Source organism: Canis lupus, chromosome 21 (assembly GCF_011100685.1).
Source record: "Canis lupus familiaris isolate Mischka breed German Shepherd chromosome 21, alternate assembly UU_Cfam_GSD_1.0, whole genome shotgun sequence".
Lineage (NCBI taxonomy): Eukaryota > Metazoa > Chordata > Mammalia > Carnivora > Canidae > Canis > Canis lupus.
Genome location: NC_049242.1, coordinates 28647558 through 28673598, shown reverse-complemented (window position 1 = coordinate 28673598; position 26041 = coordinate 28647558). Strand labels below are relative to the sequence as shown.

General features: G+C 37.8%; 2 protein-coding genes and 1 pseudogene across 2 annotated transcripts; all 3 read left to right on the top strand.

Annotated features, from left to right (window-relative positions):
• On the top strand, nt 1406-2423 carry OR51B11P (olfactory receptor family 51 subfamily B member 11, pseudogene; annotated as a pseudogene).
• On the top strand, nt 6615-7550 carry OR51B18 (olfactory receptor family 51 subfamily B member 18). The gene is given in 1 exon segment (NM_001388697.1): nt 6615-7550. A coding segment is annotated over 1 exon segment (936 nt).
• Nucleotides 7551-20147: 12597 nt separating this feature from the next.
• Nucleotides 20148-21092, top strand: LOC100684060 (olfactory receptor 51B4). The gene has a single exon (XM_038568163.1). The coding sequence runs from the start codon at nt 20157-20159 to the stop codon at nt 21090-21092; it is 936 nt and encodes a 311-aa protein (XP_038424091.1). The 5' UTR covers nt 20148-20156.
• Nucleotides 21093-26041: the final 4949 nt, after the last annotated feature.

Below are 26041 nucleotides of genomic sequence, written 5' to 3'. Positions count from 1 at the left end.
CTGAGCCACCAAGGGATCCCCATGAGTTGGTGATTTCTGTCTCAGTGAGGACCATGCCCATACAGATGTAGCTTCAGAGCATTTCTTACACAAGATTTATATTTGTGAATTGTCCTGATTCTGATTTATTTCTGATATTATTAGGGACATGCTATGAAGAAGTGTTTCACTTTCAAATTTATGGTGAAGTAAGACTGCATCATAAATGGTAATAGTTTCTTTGTGTTGTGGCCACCAAGAAAGTGGAAGTAGTAGAGATGACTGAGATCTTCAGGCCATTGGAACATTATAATGTGACCAGTCACATAAGCAACAGCAGAAGTTAAATATTGAAGTTAAATATTGAAGGAAAAAGAGTTAAGAGGTAAGAGGAGACATAGAGATAGTATCTGAACATTCAGTTAAGTGAAATGATTTTGGAAAGACAAGAAGCAGAAAGAGAATCAGTGAATAAAGAAGCTATGAAAAAAATTGCATGAGGATATCTGACAGGAACAAAGAAATCACTCAGGTGGAAGAATCCAAAAGCATTTATTTCCAAAGATGGAATAAATATGAAATGTTTAGAGCAGTGATTCTCAAATATCACTGTACACCTGAATCACTTGGGCATCGTGATCAAAGGGAAATTTTGGCTCAGTGGATTGGAGGTAGAGTCTAAGACTATATGTTTAAAATATACATACCTGTGCTTGTTCATTGTGGTTAGTCTGTAGCCCACATTTCTGGGAGCCAATCTCTAAAAGGGAGTAACTGTTAGAGCAAGAAAGCAATTGAAAGTGATGGTATGTTCCATAAAACACCAATATGCAATTTTAAAAACAAACAAAGGCAAGTTTTTGTAACTGAAAAGTATGCATTTATCATGACTGTGAAAGACAAAAGCAAAATCAAAGTTAAATGTATCCAAAAACTTAACAATCATAGCAAGAAAGCACCTAAGTAAGATCATTATCCACTAGTATTTATTTACATTATTTGTTGTTATACAATGTTACTGGAAAAAACTTTAAGCATACACACAATAGTAGGACCTGATGTTATAAGAAAAATTAATGAATGATTAGATGAGCACTGGGTGTTATAGCCTATGTTGGCAAATTGAATTTAAATAAAATTTTTAAAAATTAGTAAAAGCACTTCATTTAAAATGAGAAAGTTGTAACTATTAATGTAATTTTTTTCTACTTGGGCAAAGAATAATATTCCTTATCGCAAGTATAACCTGCAAATTTCTATTCTTCTGAAGGAAAATACTTGTGGAGTTATGTATACCATACTGATTAATTATCCCCAAGTATGAAGATTGTGATTGAGGCTTCTGTGATATAATGCCACTAAAAAAAAAATCTGGATTCCTGGCTTAAATGTTTCTAGAAAGCTGCTTTCCATCTGTAGACATACTATATGGCCCAATATTAGCACTGCCCCCTTTTTGCTGACTGGGTTCCCAGGTCTGGAGGCTGCTCATCACTGGATCTCCATCCCCTTCTTTGCAGTCTACATCTCTGTGCTTCTTGGCAATGGCACTCTCCTCTACCTCATCAAGGACGACCACAGCCTCCATGAACCCATGTACTATTTCCTTGCCATGCTGGCAGGTACCGATCTGATGGTGACATTGACTATGATGCCTACTGTAATGGGCGTCTTATGGATGAATCACCGGGAGATGAGCCATGGAGCCTGCTTCCTGCAGGCTTACTTCATTCATTCCCTTTCCATTGTGGAATCAGATGTCTTGCTTGCCATGGCCTATGATCATTTTATTGCCATCCACAATCCTTTGCGATACACTTCCATTCTCACCAATATTCAAGTGGTAATGTTAGGGATGGGAGCTTTTATGAGGGATTTTATATTCATCATCCCTCTAATCTTGTATCTTTTTTTCATTTCCATATTGCCATTCTAATATTCTCTCCCATGCTTTCTGTCTTCATCAAGAAGTCATGAAACTGGCCTGTGCTGACATAACTTTCAATAGACCTTACCCTCTATTTTTTTCTTTCTTTCTTTCTTTCTTTCTTTCTTTCTTTCTTTCTTTCTTTCTTTCTTTCTTTCTTTCTTTTCTTTTCTTTCTCTTTCTTTCTCTTTCTTTCTTTTTTTTTTCCTAGATTCTCTGATCATCCTTTTCTCCTATATCCTAATTCTTAAGACTGTCATGGGCATAGCCTTTGGTGAAGAGAGAACCGAGTCCCTCAATACTTGTATCTCCCACGCTGGCTGTGTCCTCATCTTTTATGTCACTGTGATTGTCATTAATCCATCAGTTTGGGAAGAATGTGCCACCAGTGGTCCACATTATAATGAGCTATATCTACTTCCTCTTTCCTCCTTTAACGAATCCTACCATCTATAGCATCAAGACAAAGCAAATTCAATATGGCATTCTCTGCCTTTTATCCAAAGATCAATTTGGAAGTTAAACACTGATGGTGGGGATCAGAGGTTTCTCTGAACAGAGGGCCATGAGATTCCACTAAGTCTTAAAACCTACTGTGGCAATCTCCATTCCTTCAAATGATACAATACCATTTATGAAACTTATGAGTTATAAGTTTATGAGTTGATTTGTTTCCTTGTTATTCTGTATTCTTCTCTTTAAATTCTAAGGAGGAAAATAATAAATTCTAAGGAGAGAAATCCTTTGAATTTTCTGGAAAATTAAGTACAATTCTGATATTGTGTTTTTTGTATATGCAATTAATTTTTATGCTAAAAACTTCAATAATTTGTTGTAGCCACTTGCATGGCTTATTTTGGACTTTTCTGGTCATATGTCTTGTCAATTTTTCCTATGAGGGAGTTTATCATTTCCTAATTTATTTGTGGGAACTCATTATAAATAAACCCTAATGAGCCATTTATACTGCAACTATATCCCCATTTCTATTTGTCTTTTTACATACAGAATTTAAATGTTTAAAAAGAAATAATTTCAGATTTTATTTACTTTATTGAAATTTGGGGGCCATATGATAAAGACCTCTTTTATTCCAGGTTTTTCATATTTTTTTCTCATTTTTTGCATAACTTTTTTTGTATATTCTACTTTATAATAGGTTAATATTTGGAGAAAATTAAGACATTTAAATCAATCCTCATTGATTCTATTTTCAAATTAGTAACAGTGGTATTCAGCCATTTCTTTGGCTGTTATTTTAAGGGATGAGACAAGGATGGTCCTGAACAAAAATGATGTAACTGCCAACAAATAAATGCAAAATATTGCTTTATCTAGAGCCAACCCACTGGGGAGTCAAAAAAAAATCAAAGAAACCTACATTTAAAACTATTTCTGTCACTAGTGACAACATGAGAAGGACAAACTGTTTTGAGGATGTGGGTTCCAAAAAGGATCACATTCAGACTGAGCTAAGGGAAGGGTTCCTTGAGGAGTGTGTCTTCAGTTGATACCTGAGGTGGATTAGAGATTAACTGCTGAAATAGGAATAAGAATGTTTTAAGCAGAAATGGTATGTGAGGAGGCTATAGGTGGAATGGATCATGGCAACTTCTGGGTATGTGGCTGACATGAAGCAGGAGATAGCTCTAAGGACAGGGTGGGGAGAAAAAAGGAGGTTAAATCAATAGCATCCTGTTGGCCATGGTAAGGATTTGAGTGTCTACCCAGAGACTCACGAGAAGCTACTGGCTTCTTGTGAAGTTCTAAGCAAGGGAGTGATATGACTTCAGTGATGCTTACAATTTATATGTTCAGGCATGGTATAGATTTCAGTGAGGCAAGAGGAGCACAAGGAAATCAGAAAGATACTGTATCAGTTTGAGAGAGAAATGAGTAGCTAAAACTATTAAAATGAAGATAAATGTAGTGGACAGATATGAGATATATTTAGGATCTACAATTGATAGAGCTTAGAAAAAAAATTATTGATTATGAATAAAATCCATGTTTGAAAAATATTCTGGAAATTTGAGGATGAGGACTCTAAATAATTAATTTCAAACTCTTAAAATGACAGAAGGAAATAGTCTATGCTATAGCACACTGAGCTTTTAAGAGAAGATAGTAACATATTCATTAGTCATTTATTGAAACAATTTTTAATATGTGTATTTTCTTGCCTGATTGTTAATTTTCACAGTAAAAGCTAGGCCTGTATGAGCATGTGCTGAAAGGTTAGGGGGTACAAGAAAATAGAAATAAACTGAAGCAACTGATACTAATAGAAGCTCATAGAAAATGTGGGTCCCAGGACACCTAGGTGGCTCAGTGGTTGAGTGTCTGCCTTTGGCTCAGGGCGTGATCCCGAGGTCTGGGGTTGAATCCCATGTCAAGCTCCCTGCGGGAGCCTGCTTCTCCCTCTGCCTGTGTGTGTGTGTGTGTCTGTGTGTCTGTGTCTCTCATGAATAAATAAATAAATCTTAAAAAAAAAAAAAAAAGAAAATGTGAGTCTTTGCATTCCTACCCAGGGAGAAAAAAGGATAGCTCAAGGTTTCTACCCAGTGATTTTCCACTGAAGTATGTCCACTTCTGTCCAACCCCATAACACCCCATCATATGCACAACAACACAATTTATCATATGGTATACTGTATTTTGATTCTTCTTACTTGTTCTATCTCTTTTCAGTGTGCTCCTCACACCATAACAAAGTGACCTTTAAACAATGACTAGCTGATCATAAGCCTGGCCCATCATTTATTTCATACTCTTGCCCTTTGGGTAATGTCAAAATTCATTACATAAATTGTGAGAACTCTAGGTGATCAGAATCTGCTATCATGCACTCATTTTGTGTTAAGCTTTCTCTCATGAATTGTTCTAGAGATGCTATGATTCTTAGTATAAATTTAGCATAAATTCATCATGTTTTTTTCTTGTCCCATGACTAGCGCAAATATTTTTCTTCGGTGGGTTTAGTTTTTGTTTATTTCTGTGCATGGAATTGATACACTATCTTACAGAAAAATATCATATTCCTGACTCTTCTGTTATTCAGTTCTCAGTTTAAATAGCACTTCTAGGAACCTTGCCCAGACGCCAGGGATATCTTGTATGTACTCTCCCTAGCACACTGACATTCATACAGTAATGAGAGTACTTTGTAAGTTCATGGCAACTATTTTCTTTCTGGTCCCCACTAGATTTTTGAGTTTTGTTAATGAAAAGAACATGTTAATCACCCTGACTCTGCCACAAAACAGACAATGATAAATGAAGTAATTTTAAGATACAACATAACACATCTTTCATTCACCTTGCTGTTCACAGATTTACTGAGGTTCCTGTGAATCAGAACTGATTTCTCCAAAGTGACAAAAAAAAAAAAAATACAATTGGAATTCACAAATTCTAAAAATTCTAAGAGCAACAAAAGCACATATGTCTCCCTTGACCTTTGAAATAGACACTGGGAATGCTGATGTTGAGGATCTTGGGGCACATAACCAAGCCCTGGCATCTCTATAAAGGTGTTATTTGAGTTTCTAGTTTTCCTAAAACACCCTTGGGGAAGTGCATGAAAGGGCTGGCTGGGGACACCAATTGAATGGCTCAGCCACTTTCAGAAAAAAGAAGGGAAGGAAAATCAAAGAAACTCCCAAGTGGCTTCAAAGGTGAAACTCTGGGGAGGTGATTTCTACAAACATAAACTCTTCAGCTTGGACGCTTCAAAAGTTTTTTGAGAAGAAAGAGTCTGGAGTAAGTCCTCAAATAAGACAGAAAGAAGATAACCATTCCAGCAATAAGACTGTGTAGTAGATGAGTGCCAGGAACAGAAATATGGAATGACTTCTTATCCTTCGGATGTTAGATGCTCTCAAGAGAAGATAGATTTTCCAGAGGCCTGCATAGGGGACATATCTCACCTGGGGTGAGCAGCATAATAGCACAGACTTCCTTTGCACAAATGTTTTACAGCAGGTTTGAAATATTCAGTGGGGGACCCATGGATGGGCTTCCGGAAAACTGTAAATGTGTTCAGACTAAATATGACATTGTCTGCTCTTGTCCATTTTTCTCCATCAAGGGTTTCTGAACTTTTGTAAGAATTCCAGAAAATGCTGATAAACAATTTCAAAACAGAACAAAGTTTGCTAATAACAATAAAAAATCTATAATGATTGCAAATATAAAATTAAATCAGGTCTAAATGTATCAAGTGTATCAGTGTTTCTACAACCAAACAAAAAGACAGTGTAACTAAGCAAAGTAATTATCCCTTTGTATTTCTTCTTCTCCTTTGTCATCGTCACGTCATCTTCTTTGGCTTTGTCTCTGTTTCCATCTCCATTTCCTTCTCCTTACCTTTATTGCTTTAAACATTTTTCTAGCATATACATAACAGTGTGGCCTAATGTATTGAAAAAAAATTTAATTCAGAAAATTTTAATCAGTAACCTAATATTATATATAATGTGGGAAAATACCATGATTCTTCCCATGATTAGTATAGCCTAGAAATCTCCACTCTCTTCCAAAAGAAAATAGTTGTTAAACCACATATATATCAATTTATTATTCTGAGTACAAAAATTGTGATTGAATCTGCTGTAATATACTCACATGAGGAGGTAGTGCAAACCAAAAAATCTGGATTTCTGGGTTAATAGCTTCCATAAACTTGCTCTCCATCTGTGAACATACTATGTGGCTCAATATTAGCACTGCCCCCTTTTTGCTGACTGGGTTCCCAGGTCTGGAGGCTGCTCATCACTGGATCTCCATCCCCTTCTTTGCAGTCTATATCTCTGTGCTTCTTGGCAATGGCACTCTCCTCTACCTCATCAAGGACGACCACAGCCTCCATGAACCCATGTACTATTTCCTTGCCATGCTGGCAGGTACCGATCTAATGGTGACATTGACTACGATGCCTACTGTAATGGGCGTCTTATGGATGAATCACTGGGAGATGAGCCATGGAGCCTGCTTCCTGCAGGCTTACTTCATTCATTCCCTTTCCATTGTGGAATCGGGTGTCTTGCTTGCCATGGCCTATGACCGATTCATCGCCATCCGCACTCCTCTGAGGTATAACTCCATTCTTACCAATTCTCGGGTGATGAAGGTAGGACTGGGTGTACTACTGAGGGGCTTTTTATCCCTTGTGCCTCCAATTGTGCCACTCTACTGGTTCCCATATTGCCGTTCCCATGTTCTTTCCCACGCCTTTTGCCTCCACCAAGATGTCATGAAACTTGCCTGTGCTGATATTACATTTAATCGTGTGTACCCAGTCATTCTGGTTGCTTTGACTTTCTTCCTAGATGCTCTCATTATCCTCTTCTCTTATATTTTAATCCTGAAGACAGTTATGGGTATTGCCTCTAGAGAAGAGCGAACTAAGGCCCTTAACACCTGTGTCTCACATATTAGCTGTGTCCTGGTCTTTTATATTACTGTGATTGGCCTGACTTTCATCCACAGGTTTGGGAAGCATGCACCACATGTGGTCCACATCACCATGAGCTATGTCTACTTTCTCTTTCCTCCATTCATGAACCCTGTTATATATAGTATCAAGACCAAGCAAATTCAGAGAAGCATCATTTACCTACTTTCTGTGCACAGAAGGCCTTGAGCCTTTTTTTCAATATCTTAGGAACTCCAGGATTTCTGGGCCTTTTCATAATTGGAAGGGACCTGAGTGTTATAGCTACTCTTCCTTTTATCAGAGTGAGATGAGATTTTAATTGTTACATAAAGGTACAAGCTAAGTTGAATGAAATGAATATATATATATTCTATATATTTATATCTCTATATATCTATATGTCTACATATAGATAGTTCTATATATAACTTGATCACAGACAAGTCTTTTGGCTAATTTTCACTTTTTCTCACTGATTTTTAGGGGTTCATTGTGTATTATCCCCTAATGTTTTATTTACATTATGAAAATTTTTCCAGTTTTATCTTTCCATATAAGTAACTTAAAAGTCTGTGTATAAATAATTCTATAATTTGCTTTATCTTTTGAGATATTGGGGCGATAATTCCATAGGTCTTCCTGTTTCCAGGTTATTTATATCTTTTCTTAAACTTTTGCATAATTTATTTTCATAGATCTTATGATATGAAATATTTGTGTTTGGAGGAAGGCAAGGAATTTAAATCAGTTCTCTTGTGTCTGTTTCTTGAAGTAACAATAACATTGAATCACTTATTTGGCTGATTTTTTAAGGCTCTAGTATAAGACAGGCAATTTTTCATGCAAAAATAATATAATAGCAACAAAACAGACAAAAAACTTTCCCTCTTAGAATTTTTAAACAATTGGAGAGTCAAAAAAATCAAATAAACCCAAATTTAAAATAAATTTTGTGATCAATAGTAAAACAGAAATAAGAAATTGCTTTGAGACTGTGGGTCTCAAAAGAGACTACATTCAGGCTTGAGATAAGACTAAGTTTCCCTTAGGGTGCATGGATGGCTCAGTTGGTTAAGCATCCAACTCTTGATTTTAGTTCAGGTCATGATCTTAGGGTCATGAGATCAAGCTCTATGTTCGGCTCCACACTCAGCTTGGAGCCTGCTTTAGATTGTCTTTCTCCCTCTCCCTCTATACCCACTTGCCCCACTCTCTCTGTTTCTTTTTTTCTAAATAAAAATAAATAGAATCTAGAAAATAGATAGATAAAAGCAAGTTTCCAGGGGAAAGTAGCCCATCAGGTGAGATCTGAAAAAAAGGTTAGAAAATGGTGAAAATAGGAGTAAGAATATTCTAGAAAGAAGATAGTATATGTGGAGCCTTCTAGTGGGATGTATAATGGAACCATCTGGATAGATGGCATGGCTACTTGAAGAAGAGGATTTCTTTGAGGAGAAGCTGAAGAGAGAAGAGGAAGCCAGATATCAAAGCATCGGTTAGCCATAGTAAGGGTTTGCATATCTACCCAAAGAGACGTGGAAAGCTACTGAAGGAAGTAGCAGGATTTCATTGAGGTTTTCAAGTAATCATGGCAGCATTATATAGGAAATGGATTTGAAGTAGCAGGAAATGAACAGAAGAAACAACAGGAGGATGCTGGAGTAGTTGGAAAAATAGATAATAGTAGCTCAAATTAAGGAAGTGGAGATGAAAGGTAATGGAAATATATGACACATGTTTATGATCTGGATTTAATAAGATTTACAAATTTTTTAGAAAAGCAGAGGGAAGGAAGGCTTGGGAGGAAGCAAAGATAACCCTAAGTTCTGCTTTATGCTGTTTAAAGAATGGCAATACTAATGGAAAAATAATTTTTGATTTTGAATTATGTTTATGAATAAGAATAGTAATACATTTTTTAAATTCTGAGATTTTGAGAGTAAATCCAAATGATGAAGTTGTGATTCTATAAAATGACCAAAAGAAGTATCCCAGGATATAGGACTGGGCTTTTTAAAGCTAAAATAGAAATTAAATAGTCATTCACTAAAATCTCGTTTAGTACATTTTTCTTTCTTCCCCATCATTAAGAGTCATAGTAAAAGCAAAGCATGTATAAGAAGAATACACCTAGGGCAGCCCAGGTAGCTCAGCGGTTTAGTGCCACCTTCAGCCCAAGGCCTGATCCTGGAGACCTGGGATCGAGTCCCACATCCGGCTCCCTGCATAGAGCCTGCTTCTCCTTCTGCCTATGTCTCTGCCTCTCTTTCTCTCTCTGTGTCTCTCATGAATAAATAAATAAAATCTTTATAAATACATACATACATATATACATACATAGATAAGCAGTGTAGAAAATACTGCCAGATAGGAGATGATACATAAATTATGATGTGATATAATGGGTTAGAAACAGAAGATCTGATACAACTTTAAACATGGAGATGGGACAGAATTGAAAGCTGGATTACTCTGGTTTATTTAAGTAACTATATATAGTTATAGTTACAGCCTTAACTGTATACAGAGTTAAGGCTGTATCTTCACAAATACCCAATCACCAGTCTCTGAGAAGACATACATGTGGTTTTTAAAAGTCTATACTTCATTATTTCTTTCAAGTGAACTGGTTGATTGGATCATCCTTTTCAATTTATAAAAACAATTTGAAAAGAAACAAAGAAACAAAGAAACAAACAAAGGTAGGTCTTCACCAGGTGGAACTTGGTTTGGAACCAAGAGCTTTTGAATTGGGCCAAACCAAAATATTCCAAGGACTCAGCCTGAACTCCTATAACTTGCAATAGTAAGAGATCTTGCTTAGTGATAGCCTTAGCAACCAAATATGTTTAGCCAAGATTCATTTTCTGCAGCCAACAACAATCAAATTTCTTTATAAACAACACACATAAGCTTTCCCTTTTATCTCTAAAAATCCTTGACTTTTGTTCCCCTGGACGGACACTATTTGATTTGCTACCCATATCTGTGCTCCTCACATTGCAATTCTGAGACCCTGAATAAATGCTCTGCCTCTTTTCTTGGTGGACACAAGTCATCTCTAAGATCTAAGAGACTTTATACTGCTAAGCACCTGTGTATTTGTGTGTGTGTGCACCTATGCACAATAGTGACAGATCTCTTAATATTTTATATTATAATGTCTGATCTCAAAACTTTCCTTTTATAACTGTCACAGTAAATTTAATGAACTATAAAAAATGTACTGAATTATTTTTTATTGTGGTTTACATGTGGTTTACATTATTTTTTATTGTGGTTACATGTGGTTTACACGTGGTTTACATGTGGTTTACAAATTATTTTTTATTGTGGTTTACATATTGTGTGTTTACATTACAAGTGTGGTTTACTCGCTTATACATATCTTTTCATAATGAAAATGCCATCTTACCATTTTTAAGTATACGATTCTGTGAAATTAATTACAATCATAATGTTGGGCAACCAACACCACTATTTCCATTTTTATTTTTTGTTATTCTAAAAGAAATTCATCATCTATTAATTGACAACTCCTCATTCTATCATTCTTCCAGCCCCTGGTAACCTCAAATCTACTTATGTCTCTATAAATTTGCCTATCCTACATATTTCATGTAAGTGAAATAATATAATTTGTCCTTCTGTGTCTGGCCTATTGTACTCAGCACAAGGTTTTCAAGCTTTATTCATGTGGTGGCATGTATCAGAAATTCATTTCTTGGGGATCCCTGGGTGGCTCAGCGGTTTGGTGCCTGCCTTTGGCCCAGGGCGCAATCCTGGGGTCCCTGGATTGAGTCCCGTGTCGGGCTCCCTGCATGGAGTCTGTTTCTTCCTCTGCCTGTGTCTCTGTCTCTGTCTCTGTCTCTCTGTCTCTCTCTCTCTCTATGTCTATCATAAATAAATAAAAATAAATCTAAAAAAAAAAAGAAATTCATTTCTTTTAGGACTCAGTACTATTCTGTTCTATGTATATAGTAATATTTTGTACATTATGTTTATTCACCTGGTGAGGGACACAGGCTTATTTCTATCTTTTTTATTTTATTTTATTTTTCTGCTGGCAGGCCTACAGTCTTGCATATCCCACCCCAGTGGCATCCTCCCCAAATGCTCCACAAGGGCAATCCAGGGGCAGCACAGTCCCCAGACCTGCACACTGAGTAGCTCACCACTTGGGAGACCCAGAGGCCCCTCCACCACCCCCTAGAACAGGGACACCTTCAGATTCCACCGTCTCCTTGATGGTGAGGCTCAGGGCAGGCTAGGGGGAGGTGACAGAGGGAGAGGAGGATGGGAAGAGTGAGTGGCGCACGTTCTCACCTGACCCCTGGAGTCCAATCAGGTAGCAAGCAAGATTGAGGTAAAGTGGGTGGAGTGGTTGGGGTGCCTGGAGGAGGCAGCAGAGAGAGTGGGGCACAGAGAAGGCAGGGTATACCCCAGGAGCCCAGTTTCCTTAAGATCAGCTCTGCAGCCAGGAACACCCTGGGGCAGGAGTGAGCGAATAATTTCTATCTTTTGGCTACTGTGGATAATACTGCAATAAATATTGGCCTGTAAGTACCAGTTTGAGTATTTGTTTTTACTTATTTTGAATACATACCTAGGAATGGAATGGCTAAGGTCATATTGTAACTTTAGATGAACTTTTTGAGAAATTGTCAAACTATTTTCCTCAGAACTGGCACCATTTTATATTCCCACCAGGAATGCACAAGAGCTCTACTTTCTCCACACCCTCACCAGTACTTGTTTTCTGTTATTTTAATTATAGCCTCTTTCCTAGTGTGATGTTGCATCTCATTGTGCTTTTGATTTGCTTTTTCCTAATGACTAATCATATTGCACATCTTTTCACAGGCTCATTGACCATTTGTATATATTTTTTTGAGAAAAATCTACTGAATTATTTTTAAAATGGAATTTCCAGATGTCCTTTTAAATACTCTAGTTTGAGTCTAGAGACCTCTTAAACCCCTAATTTTCATTTCATGTTTTCCTAATAAAACCAGAAATCCCTCATAATTTTATAAAATCATTAGTAAATTATTCATGCTTTCCTTTAATTATGCCCAAAACTTACCTAAATATATCTCTTCTCCTCCCACTTTGAATATTATACTGTCCAAACTCATCCCTTGACTGAGAAAACTAGACGAGTTTCCTGGAAGGAAGACATTTGTATTTCAGATTATTTAAATAAAATTTTCATTTGACTGGTGATGGTGTGGCAGGGCAAAAGACAAAAAAAAATACAACCATTCCAGAACTAGAAATATAGGACCTCTTCATTTTATAGGTACATCTTTAGGGAGAAAGATTAGAGCTGGTGATTTCTTTTTAACAACTATGGACTCTGGCCTCCTCTGTATAAAGCTCTATCTTGAGAAAATAGGAAGATATGGAGAGGAAAAGAATTCAGTCCTTGCAAGTACAAGAGATAATTTGGGGAAGAAGTTTTCTGTATGGCTGTGCACTAAAACTTATTCAGCTTTATTTAGTTGTGAAACTTGAATTATTCCTCCACAAATCTCATGAGGGATGCAGGGTGCCCCAGAGTGCAATGCTCAAGCCATTGATGTCAAATATAAACCAAAATCCTAAAATCTGGTTTAACATTACAAGTGTCTTACTAGAAAATTCCACTCCAGATTGCTCCTATCTTGATTTGCTGACCTTAGTTTAGAGGTTCTTATGGCTGAGCAAAGGCTGGCTTTGCAAGTCATAGTTGAAGCCACAGAAGATGTGGGAAATCTATGGCTCCCTGTGATGGCCAGCAGTTACTGTGATATTGTACCGTACTCTAATAATATAATTAAATTTAAGGATAGGCTGCCTCTTTTAGAGTGTTACATTTTTTTTAAGATTTTTTATTTATTTATTCATGAGACACACACACACACATACAGAGGCAGAGACACAGGCAGAGGGAGAAGCAGGCTCCATGCAGGGAGCCTGAAGTGGGACTTGATCCCAGGACTCTAGGATCACGCCCTGAGCTGAATGCGGCGCTAAACCACTGCGCCACCCGGGCTGCCCTAGTGTTACATTTGATGGAAGGAATCCCAGCTAAACTGGTCAAGGCCCTTCAAGTTAAAACTCTTAGTTCCCTCACATAAGAAAGATCTCAGTCACCTGGCATGGACTTTCAAGTTAAAATTTATTAATTTACCTATAACTAATGTCTAAGAGGAATGGAAGACTCAAGCTCTAGTGGACCGGCATCATCGTCATGCTTGTTGGGGACACAGTGGGTTGGGATCTGATGGTATTTGTTGCTGAAGAGGTAAAGGAAGGCTGCTCACTGTTGGACCAGCATGGGTGTTTTCAAGATAGAGGAAGCAGATTGTAGGGAGGTGGATTTATTGGTGAAGGTGTCCCCAAACTCTGTGTAGGAGATTGAGTGCTTAGTTTCGGGTGCTACCATAAGTGCTGAAGAACTTTTTCAGAATGCCTCTGAGAATACAATTCCTTAGCATTGTGTTTAGTTGACACAAGTTCTTATTCAGCTGGGGTTCAAATTATCAACTGTTGTATACAAGGAAAATAGACAAGATGATAGAGACAGGCTTCCCAGACATCATGTCAGCAGCAGGAGCAGTAGTTAGTCACTCTACCTTCCATAACCTAGTCAGGTCAGACCTACTGTGTAACCCCATTTTTCATCATTATCTTTAGTGGAAAGCCTCCTTTACAAATCCTCCACACACTAAATCCTCAACACGCTTATACACATCTTTTCAACCTTGTCCCTGAATCATTAGGCCAGTTACCTTGTCCATATGTGAGGCTCAACTCAGTGACTTCACTTATGACTTTCTGTCTATACCTATATGGTGACCTAGTTAGAGAAGAAAGAGGAAGAGAATAAGTTTAATCTGTGACATAGCATCATCTAGGTAGAGTGCTTTATTGAAACTAAAACTTCCTTTCATGAGTATTAGTCCAGCCACTTAGTAGTCTGTGTAGATTACAGAAATAGAGAGTGTATTTACACGTATCATTTTTCAAAGCAGACTTTCAGGCAGGTTGGAAAAATATAAGTTCTATAATGGGTGGTTGAAAATTCTTACCTTAAGTCTCACTGACCAAACAAACTTTCTGAAGGAAAAAGACACAGTCTTCTTGATCCTGCCATGTTATGCATTTCTCTCTGTAATGGGGTTGACATAAAAGTTGAAGATACATAAATGATAAAAAATAAAGAAAATGAGATATCATGATTTGACTTACTGGACTAAGGAACCGAATCTAAAACTCTTCATTTTATTTAAAATAAAAGTAAGAACTCTATAATTTGACCACAAAGTCCATTGCCGAATTACATGATTCTGCATGCTTTCACTCAACAAATATTTACTGAGCACCAAATGTGTTCATTTCTCTGGTATGCACTGAAAATGCAAACCCTTTAAAAAAATTTGTGAATTTTAGTTTATTATGAATGCAACAAGAATTGAATTGATATCAAAGTTATTAAAAAGCTACATCACCTGGGGCATCTGAGTGTCTCAGTCGACTGGATGTCTGCCTTCAGTTCAGGTCATGATCCTGGGGTCCTGGGATGCTTGAATGGAGCCCTGCATTGGGCTCCTTGCTCAGTGGGGAGCCTGCTTCTGTCTCCTTCTGCGCTTCCCCCTACTCTCTCTCTCTAAAATAAATAAATAAAATCTAAAAAAAAAAAAAAAAAAAAAAAGCTAAAACCCCTTAACTATAATCCTAAAACTAAAGATTCTGAAGAATTATGAAATGTATTTATTGGCAAAATCTGACATGACCTAAAATCATAATGTGGTCAAATCTGACCTGAACATATGAGCAGTTATTTACTCTTTCTTTACTGTCTTAACATAAACAAGAGGTACTTTATAGCGTGTTACAAGGTATAACTTGCTGAGGGTGCCCTATATATTGTATAGAATACACATTTTTTACTTTTTTAGATCTTGAAGACTGAATCTGAAATGTGTTATGAGACAGATCTGATAATACCTACCTTATTTATAAAAGTCTTATGTTGTGTGAGAATATAATTCATGAACAGTTTTAAAAGAGAGGGGACGAATATTGTTCCCCAAATGCCAACATTCAAGAACAAGGGACTGATCCTCTCATTCAGGGACCCATAAAACACTTGAAAGTGACTTAGGTCATGCTTCACATGGCATTAGAGATGCTGCTTCTCTTAAAAATCTTCCATCCAGAGAGGAAAGGGAGGGCATTGGGACCAACATCAATGGCCTAGAACTTTCTCAAATTAAAAAAGAAAAGAGGATTATTTATTCCCAAATAGCCTACATAGAAATGAGGTATAATGACTCCCATGGGAGTTGTTTCTTTAACAAATATATACCTCCCCTCACAACGCTGAATACACACTTGAGGATGCAGCAATAATGCTCTCATTTGGTGCTCAGGTCCCACAAAGGCAAAGCTGTGGCTCAGGTGAGGAAACTCAGGCATTCAAACGCAGCAGGGATGCTTTAAGAATATTTCTTCTACGTGGCTTATACAGTTTTTCTGTAAAGAATGAGAAAGCATTTAAGTCTTTCTCTTTCTAAGCATTTTTTGCTGTTGTTAATGAAATGAAGACTTCAGGAAAGGGGATACCTCATGGGAAGGCAAGCTTGGCCAGGAGAACCATTTATATTCAATGGATGTCAGCTGAGAACTTGAGCTTGGGGTCAGATAACCTCCGTTTGAATCCCTATAGGCTACATACTCATTGTGTGACCTTGGACAAATTATGTAATCTCTTGAAGGCTTGATGGTGTCATCTGAAGAATGTAAATAATATATTGTTTTCACTTTCTGACTATATATTTATCTTCCATTTCATCATCATTAGGCATGTACTCCCACCATTCTATTGAGACAGAACATAGACTCCTAACTCTGGGAAACGAACTAGGGGTGGTGGAAGGGGAGGAGGGCGGAGGGTGGGGGTGACTGGTTGGCGGGCACTGAGGGGGGCACTTGACGGGATGAGCACTGGGTGTTGTTCGGTAGGTTGGCAAATTGAACACCAATAAAAAATAAATTTATTATTAAAAAAAAAAGAAACTGTTAAGAGCACCAAAGACCTATTTGCCAGAAACAATGCATATTTTCAATTTTTATCTTACTTGGCAATTCTGTGACATTTTTCACTATTAAACTACAACACTACTTCTATAAAATTTCTTTTCCACTGGCTTTTATAATTATAGATCACCTTTGCAATCCTTTTATATTTCTGCTTATTTCTTTGCCCATTTCATTTGAGATATTTTTTTTCTATCCTAAAATGGAGATTTTTCTAGGTTCACAACTTTCCTCTACATATCTATTTTCCTACATTAATTCATATCTAAGGTAAGATTTAAGCAATCACTTAAAAGCTCTTTCAGATTGTTGTCTCCAGCCCATAGCTTCCCATTATTAATATACAGTAATATATATACTAGTTTATGTATATAAAGGAGCACAAACTCTCAGGTAAGAGGTTAAGTGTGAAGAAATTGAAGCAGGAGACACTGATTGTATGGGGTGCTTGCAAATTATCCAGAAATAAAGAGAAGATTTTCCTATTTTGTCAATATGATCCTAATGTGCTCTCTTCTTTCCCTTCTCAAATTTCTTATGTCTTTATAGCTGGTTTCGGGGATAGTTCCCAAGCCTCTCGTCAGCTGAAGAAACTTAAGATGTATCTGCATGATTCTCCAAAACTATTGAAGACACAGGGTTAGCTGCTTTCAGAGCATCAGCCCAAAGAAGACCCTCAGGTGGGATAAGGGGATAGTGAATTCCAGTCACCTCTATATCCCTGATGGAGCCTGTAGGCTTGCCTGATGGTGATAAGAAATTCCACTGAAGTTACCACTATCACTAATGTCATATTCCACATTAAGAGAATCCCTAAACTGAGCAGCTCTTCCCTTTGGCATGTTTGGGTTGTGTGGATAGTTCCTGTACTGGCAAATCTTCTATAATTAAATGCCAATGTAGCTGCTACTAGGGAGTATAGATAATGAATAAGATACTCTTCTAAATTAGGGGATCCCTGGGTGGCGCAGCGGTTTGGCGCCTGCCTTTGGCCCAGGGCGCGATCCTGGAGACCCGGGCTCGAATCCCACATCGGGCTCCCGGTGCATGGAGCCTGCTTCTCCCTCTGCCTGTCTCTGCCTCTCTCTCTCTCTCTCTCTGTGACTATCATAAATAAATAAAAATTAAAAAAAAAAGATACTCTTCTAAATTAGGTTAATCAAAATATATTAGTAAAGAGGGATTCCAAAGTGATTACCACAGAGTTTTGGAGCCTAAACCCATTCAAAATCTAAATTTGGACTTTTACATCACTATATAGTTTAAGCAATTTTGAATTTTCTCCTACTTTTTCCCTCTGGTCCTCTTTCTAGGTGACTACAGGTCTAAGGAGGTCATTTGTCTCTATCCTACACAATAAATTGTAGCATTAATCCCTTCTCTATATCTCCATTATTAGAAAAGCAATGTTGGAAGGTTATAGGAGTACAGCAGGTAGGAATTATAATCTATAATGATATACACATCTCTCCTGTGTAGAGGTAGATAAGTGTTATCAAGGTGAGTCCCACATTGGTTGTAGTTCAGTGGATCAAGTTATACAGCAATAGTATCAGTGTTCACATCAATAAGGTACCCGCCACTTTAGTACCCATGCTGACCTTTCTGTCATCGATAGGGTACTCCAGAAAGGATTATTGCTTCCACAGTAATCCACCTTTCCTCTATTTATCTCCCTCCACCATTCACTGCTCATTATTAGAGATGTTGCCATATATCAAATTCTAAAACAAAAACAAAAAACTATTGGTGTTTTTATAGGTTTTTGTGAAATGGAGGTACTGCAAAGATCACCATCACCTCATTATTCCTTAATTCCTCTTTAGAGGTAGAAATGGTGATGTTTATAAGAGAAAACAATCAATGTTTATTTTTTAAAAAATATTTTACTTATTTATTTGAAAGAGAGATAGAGATAGCAAGAGAAAGCACAAGCAGGGAGGAGAAGAAGAAGCAGACTCTTTCGCTGAACAGGGAAGTATGATGCTGAGCTCAATCCCAGGAACCTGGGTTCATGACCTGAGCTGAGGGCATATACTTAACCCACTGAGCCACCCTGGCTGCCTAAGATAAGATAATGTTTAAAAAGACCCTGAGCAGGACACCTGGGTGGTTCAGTTGGTTAATCATCTAACTTGATTTTGGCTCAGGTTATGATCTCAGGCTCTTCAGATCAAGCCCCGCACTAGGGTCCACACTCAGTGGGGAGTCTGCTAGAGACTCTTTCCCTTTGCCCCTCTCCCCACTGGAACTCTCTCTCTCTTTCTCTCAAAATAAATCTTTAAACAAATTAAGTAAAAAGATCCTGGTCACATATTGATTCAATTGAAGCGGGGAGAAATTTGTATTTTTTTTATGCAGTTCTCTTTAATCATTGTAATCAACTTGTCACAAAATTTCTTGGTCTTATGCAAACAAAGCTAACTTGATTTGATAATTATAGATGAATTATAAAAATATTTCAAAGTTCTCTATAGAAACCCATTCTTAATTTTTCTAGATATAGCTTTCTAGATTCATAAATATCAGAAGGTCTGCATGATTGTCTTCACCAGCACTCTAGTCATTGTCTCTTTCCCTATGGGAGTTCTTACCTACTTCCTAAAACTGATTGTTTAAGGATGCACTGATTATTTCTGATATTGCTTTTGCCTTTCCAATACTCTCGTCTTTTCTTTTCCTTTTAATCTGTGGCTCAGTAGAAGTATTAGGCTTCTGGTTTCTGAAGAGGCCTTTGTTCTAGGGACTGTCTTCCTTAAAATGTTTCCTGTAGAAGTTTCCAATTCTCTTCCTATTTTAAAGTTTGTCCCTGGTGTTATAGGCCTCAGATCCTTTGCAGCACTGAAAATTTCTGAACACCAAGTCTACTGAATAATCCCACCCTCCTAAATTGAGTTTACCACCTGTGCCCACTTGTTCTGACTTCTGTAGACTTCTATGTGAGTCATCTCTTTCACAGTCCCTTTGAGATGGTAATATTGATGACAATATTTCTCAAACAGTTCATGACAATAGACTTATTTATACTGATTATTTTCCTCAGTGATTAATCAGTGAAACAAATAGATAGTTGTTGTCAAGAGAGAAAATCTGAACTGGCCCAAATTGGAAAGAAATACCCAAAGGGTTTATATGAAAAATAGTATGAGGGGCAGCTTGGGTGGCTCTGTGGTTTAGCGCCACCTTCAGCCAGGGGCCTGATCCTGGAGACCCGGGATCGAGGCCCACGTCAGGCTCCCTGCATGGAGCCTGCTTCTCCCACTACTTCTCTCTCTCTCTCTGTCTTTATTTATAAATAAATAAATAAAATCAATCTCTCTCTCTCTCTCTCTCTCTCTCTCCCTCTGTCTTTATTTATTTATGAATAAATAAATAAAATCTTAAAAAAAAGATAGTATGAGGATGAATGAAAAAGCAAAGGGAACAAAATAGAGCCCAAAGGAATGATTTTAAGGAACTGTGAGTAAGAACTGAGATATAAAGAATAAAAGTTGGATACTAAATAGTAAATTGTTGAGATTATTAATATGTCAGCATTACTGTTATTTCTTATTCTAGACAAAGACCTTGTGAATTAATTAAGACTGAGAAAATCCACAAAAGCTTGTAAGGTTTGAAGTGAAAAATAGCCTGATGACGTGCTCCAGAAAGATGGACAGAAAGAAACAATACTGATTTTTTAGTGGTCGTAACTCTTGAGAGAGTTCTTCACTTGAAAAACCTACCATGTGGTCCAATAACAGTGCTGCTCCCTTCTTGCTAACTGGCTTCCTGGGCTCAGAGGCAATTCACCACTGGATCTCTATTCCCTTCTTTATGATCTATTTCTTCATCCTTTTGGGCAATGGCACACTTTTCTTCCTCATTTGGAACGACTCCAGCCTTCATGAGCCCATGTACTATTTCCTGGCTATGCTGGCAGGTACAGACCTTGGAATGACACTAACTACAATGCCCACAGTCCTGGGTGTCTTATTGCTGGACCAGAGGGAAATTTCCCAGGGTGCCTGTTTCACTCAGTCCTACTTCATTCATACCCTGGCCATTGTGGAATCGGGTGTGTTGCTTGCCATGGCCTATGACCGATTCATCGCCATCCGCACTCCTCTGAGGTATAACTCCATTCTTACCAATTCTCGGGTGATGAAGGTAGGACTGGGTGTACTAATGAGGGGCTTTATGTCCATTGTGCCCCCAATCATGCCACTCTACTGGTTCCCATATTGCCGTTCCCATGTTCTTTCCCATGCCTTTTGCCTCCACCAAGATGTCATGAAACTTGCCTGTGCTGATATTACATTTAATCGTGTGTACCCAGTCATTCTGGTTGCTTTGACTTTCTTCCTAGATGCTCTCATTATACTCTTCTCTTATATTTTAATCCTGAAGACAGTTATGGGTATTGCCTCTAGAGAAGAGAGAGCTAAGGCCCTTAACACCTGTGTCTCACATATTAGCAGTGTCCTGGTCTTTTATATTACTGTGATTGGCCTGACTTTCATCCACAGGTTTGGGAAGCATGCACCACATGTGGTCCACATCACCATGAGCTACGTCTACTTTCTCTTTCCTCCATTCATGAACCCCATTATATATAGTATGAAGACCAAGCAAATTCAGAGAGGTTTCATTCGCCTATTTTCTCTACACAATAGGGCTTGAGCTTTCATTTCAACAATCCTGAGATTTCTGGGATTTTTTCATTTCCTGTTATTGGAAGAGAAGCTTGGTTTTATACTCAGTGTCTTTTTTCAGAGTTATATGAGACATAAAACTATACGTTGACTTGTGCCTTGGCATCTTTATATTAGAGCTATTGTTCTCCTTTCTTTATTATTTGTCCATCCACTGAGTGTTCCCTCAGAAGATATCATCCCCAACCGCTCTCTTTATCTGACTTCTTGCTGATTGCCTTGTTGTCTTCACTGGCCCTGCCTCCTCTGATAGCTCACTTGAGCCTCTTAGCATCATTATCAGATGCTATCACTACTGAACAGCTGGATGCAAAAGTATTATTGACAGATGGGGCCAGGGAGAAAAATGCATTGTAATAGGGATAAGCACAGGTTAGTCAAATATATCCATGCAAACAGAGTTTGTGGTCAAAATGAGAGGAAATTTTTCTCTCCTTCATGTTCTTATCAGATTAAAAGAAAGTATTCAGCCCATCAATCATTCCTTAAATGGGACCCTGCATATCTGCTAAAGACTTGGTGGAGGGTTAGGTAACTCAAACTATTGCATCTGAGAGATGAGTGAGGGTGGGTGATCCTAACAGAAGGGAGAAGGAAGTCGGCAAGGCTATGTTTATGAGAGTATATATAAAATCCACATTATTTTATTCTATGTCAATGGGCTTTATTTATGAATAACATGTGTAAGAAAGTGTGCCTGTTTGCATGTAAGTGTTTCAGTATATCCACTACTTTGAGTTGATGGATATCTATCCTATAATATGCCTGGATATCTCTATTTGCTTTCTTAAGTCCCATGATAAATGTGTAGCAGGGTAAATATCTAATAAATATCTAAGGAATCATTTAATATTTATCCATTCACCAAAATTCATTAACTGCCTAATCTGTACCAGGTTTTATAGTAAGTACTTGAGAAATAAAGGTGAAAAAAATACAATCCTTAATTTAAAGAGCTGTATGGTCTAGTTAGGGAGAAAAATATACAAACACAGAACTGATATAGGTAGAAATGAGCCTTAGGGAAATGCAGTACACTTACCAGGAGACTTTGGGATCATAGAAAAGATGATCAGCTCATACTGCCAGGAGCTGACAAGAGAGAGTTTACTAATATATTAGAAGTGACATTAAAGGAGAAAATGTACCAGACATTCCCTTTCCATATTTCTTCATGATGTCATCATGATGAAATAGATGAATGCAACAAATACATTTTAATAAATAATATTTATGCTTAATAAGTAATATTTATATTAGATGTCTTAACCTAAATCTGTCTTTGAGTGCTGAAAGGCAACTGTTAGCCCATTGTTGAATAAGAATTAAGGTAGGAACCTATACATGCAGAAGAACAGAAGGAAGAAAACAGAACAAGGATAACAAAAACCTTACAATCAAATTGAAATTAAAAAGGGAACACCAATCAAAAATAAACTTGTTAAAAAAGACACACACATACACACATACAAAAAAAAGGGATCAGAAAAACTGATGTTTATGAAAAGTGAGATGGATAGATAACACATGGCTATAAAGGTAGTATTTTGAGGAAAAAGTAAATCTTCATATTCTGAGTTCCTTTGTATAAAATAATTAAAATCTATGGCCTTAGGTTATAAGAAAGTAAACTTTTACATCAGTGTAGGAAAGACATTTGTAACTATCAGAGTTGCACAGTAATGAAACAGGCTATGTTATATATTACCCACCACAATGAATACCCCAGAAAAAACCAGAAAAATCATTTACTAGCGTTTTAAGTGTCTAGTCATAATGTAGAAGATTGTACAAGGCCTCTAAATTTTCTATGAACCATCTTTTCACTTACCTGCAAATATTTTTGATACAAATGCTTACATCATAATCCATCAAAAATCTCTGTACATTACTAAAAATTCCCCATTTGTAACTGTTATTGCTGCTTCTCTTAGGGATAGCCTCTGTTTTTGATATACCTGATAAAAACACATCCCTTTCTAAAGTCTACTTATGTACTCTCTACTCTTTTAAATGTCCATTCAATTTTTTTTTATCTATAGAAGAAACTTCATTTTTCTTTGTAACGTATGTGTGTACGTGTGTGTATATACATATATACACATATACATATACATATATATATTTTCCAAGTGATTATTACATGGAGTACTTATTCATGAACCCTAGGACCTAGTTTTATAAACACTTATAGACTAGCCATATTTTAGTATTTGTGGGAAGGGGAGAGGTTTATCTCATACCCACAGATGAGGCAACCAATAGAACAGCACCTCTGTCCATGGCACATGGTTCCTGCAAACACTGAATCAGAGCTCTCCTTGGCATACTAATGGTCGCTGAATGGATATAGGACAAGTGGCTCCTCTTGAATAGATGTCACTTCTGCCACATTGTTCTCCAGAAAGGACTTGTATCTCTCCCTTTTCAGAGAAAGATCCATGTTTAGCCATTGACAGGGTGATCTCATTCTTTGACTCCCACCTCCATCCATATGTGATCTTCATGTCCTTGCTCACTCCAATTCCCACACCCTCAACATACACATGACAATAATTCAAATGTAGTATTAATAATAGGGATGCCCGGGTGGCTCAGTGGTTGAGCGTCTGCTTTCGACTCAGGGTGTGATCCCGGGTCCTGGGATTGAGTCCCACACTGGGCTCCCTGCATGGAGCCTGCTTCTCCTTCTGCCTAGGTCTCTGCCTCTCTCTCTGTGTCTCTCATGAATAAATAAAATCTTTAAAAAATAATATTAATAATAGAAGTAACCATATGATTATTATGGCTGACACTATGCACAAGGCATTGAAGAGTAAATCATTTACTACTCACAATAACTCTGAGAGTCAGGCATCTGTAGCAGCTTCGTTTCTACAGAGGTGGAGACTGAAACACAGAGACACATAGTGTTGTCCCAAGATTGAAGAGCCAGTAAGTGGCAGAGGGGAAAACTCAAGTCAGGCTGTTAGGTTCCAGAATAGGTGCTCTTATACTGTAATAATACCTGACAAAACATGTTTCAAAGCCTAAGTTATTTGGTCAATATTATGGAGTTTGGCAGATCCCTGGGCGTCTCGGCTGTTTAGTGCCTGCCTTCTGCCAAGGGCATGATCCTGGAGTCCCGGGATCGAGTCCCACATCAAGCTCCCTGCATGGAGCCTGCTTCTCCCTCTGCCTGTGTCTCTGCCTCTCTCTCTCTCACTCTCTCTCTCTCTCATTCTCTCTTGAACTCTCATAACTAACTAACTAACTAACTAACTAACTAACTAACTAACTAAATAAATAAATATCTTAAAAAAGATATTATGGATATTATGGGCTTCTGGCTCTCCAGGTCTTATCCTCATCACTTATGCATAATACCTACGTGCTTTCACACACCTTTGCTTTCACAGTCAGTACTCCTGTTGCTTTTGGATGTGTGAGGTAATGCTGATTACTCATGATAAAAGTGGCAGAAACAGTACAGATCACTGGGATCTATGTGTTCCTCCATCTTTTCCATCAGCCTTGCAATTACATTGGCCACGTAGCTGATTCTGGCTGAAGGAATGTGAAAATAATCATGTGTTCCTGGCCAAACCAGGGGTGTTTTCTCATCATGCTTTCTGTCCTTCTATGTGGCAAGAAGTAAAGGACTGTGAGATGTGAATTCAAATGCTGGAAAGAGTCTGCATTCCTGTGCCTCTGCTTGGAAATGAGCACTCAGCAAAACTGACTGATAATTCACATCTGAGCAATAAATAAACCTGAATTTTGTGAGAAACTGCCTAAAATTATTGAAGCAAATCATGTTTCTGATGCAAATTTGTATTTATTTGTGGCTTATTTACTTGTTTCTAATTCAGTTTTGTTTTCTGTCAAATGCTATTTCAAATCTTCACCTCGTGGGCTGAGATAAAGTGGCCATCAGTTCCAGACCTCCAAAAATGACAAATGTTTTCTTAGTTCACTCTCCAAAGTTTCTCATTTCCTCAAGTTCTCCTAGATTGATCATCGTTCATGAATTGTAAAGAATCACTGAATGTTTCCTAAATCCATTGTTGCACACTTCTACATCTGACATGTTAACTGTGACCCAGATCTCGCAGTAGAGTTAAGACAAAAGGTGTTAGTCTCTGCAGGGCTTTAACCAGCATGCCCATGGTGACTAACACCAACAGTCTTCTATTTTATCCTCACAGTATACCTGGTCTTCCCTGCCTGGATCCTATCCCTTCTATTATCTCCACCATGTCCTCCTGGCCAACATCAAGATATCTTGATGATATCAACTCTTGGCCGATGAGCCCATGTTCCTCTCCATGTTGGCTCAGATAGGTCTGGTTTTCACCCTTCCACATCCTTCCCACAGTCATGGGGAGCCTGTGTTGCAATATTTCAGAATTTGGCTTTTAAGCTTCTGTTCATTTATGCTTCCCTTTTGGATTGTCTTTATGAAATCCTCTACACTGATGACCCAGTCTTTTGTCTGTCAGGTGGCTGCGTCCTACAAAGTGTGTCATGCCTCTGTCTTTATTTACACAATCATCTGCACTGTTGGTGTCACCATCATTTGCTGTTAGGTGCTGTCTGTCCTTTTCTATCATTCTGATCAAATGCTTTTCATTTCTTGCTTCCACCATCTCTCTCATCCCTCTTGCCTCCATCTTGACATGATCTACTCAGTCTGTACTTTTGTCCGGACTAATGATTGGTTGGGGTTTATGCTAGTGTTGCTCATTGCAATATGGGACCCATTGTCCATTTTTTTCCTGTCCACTGATCTGGAAAAGTGTCCAATTTCACTCTTTGTGGAAAATATCTATAAACTTTTTAGTTCACTCTGCTATAGCCATTTCAACCTAGACTAGTGAGTACCACAGTACCTTCTCGGATTTGATGTCCCACAGCCTGTGGCCCACAATCAGGAGA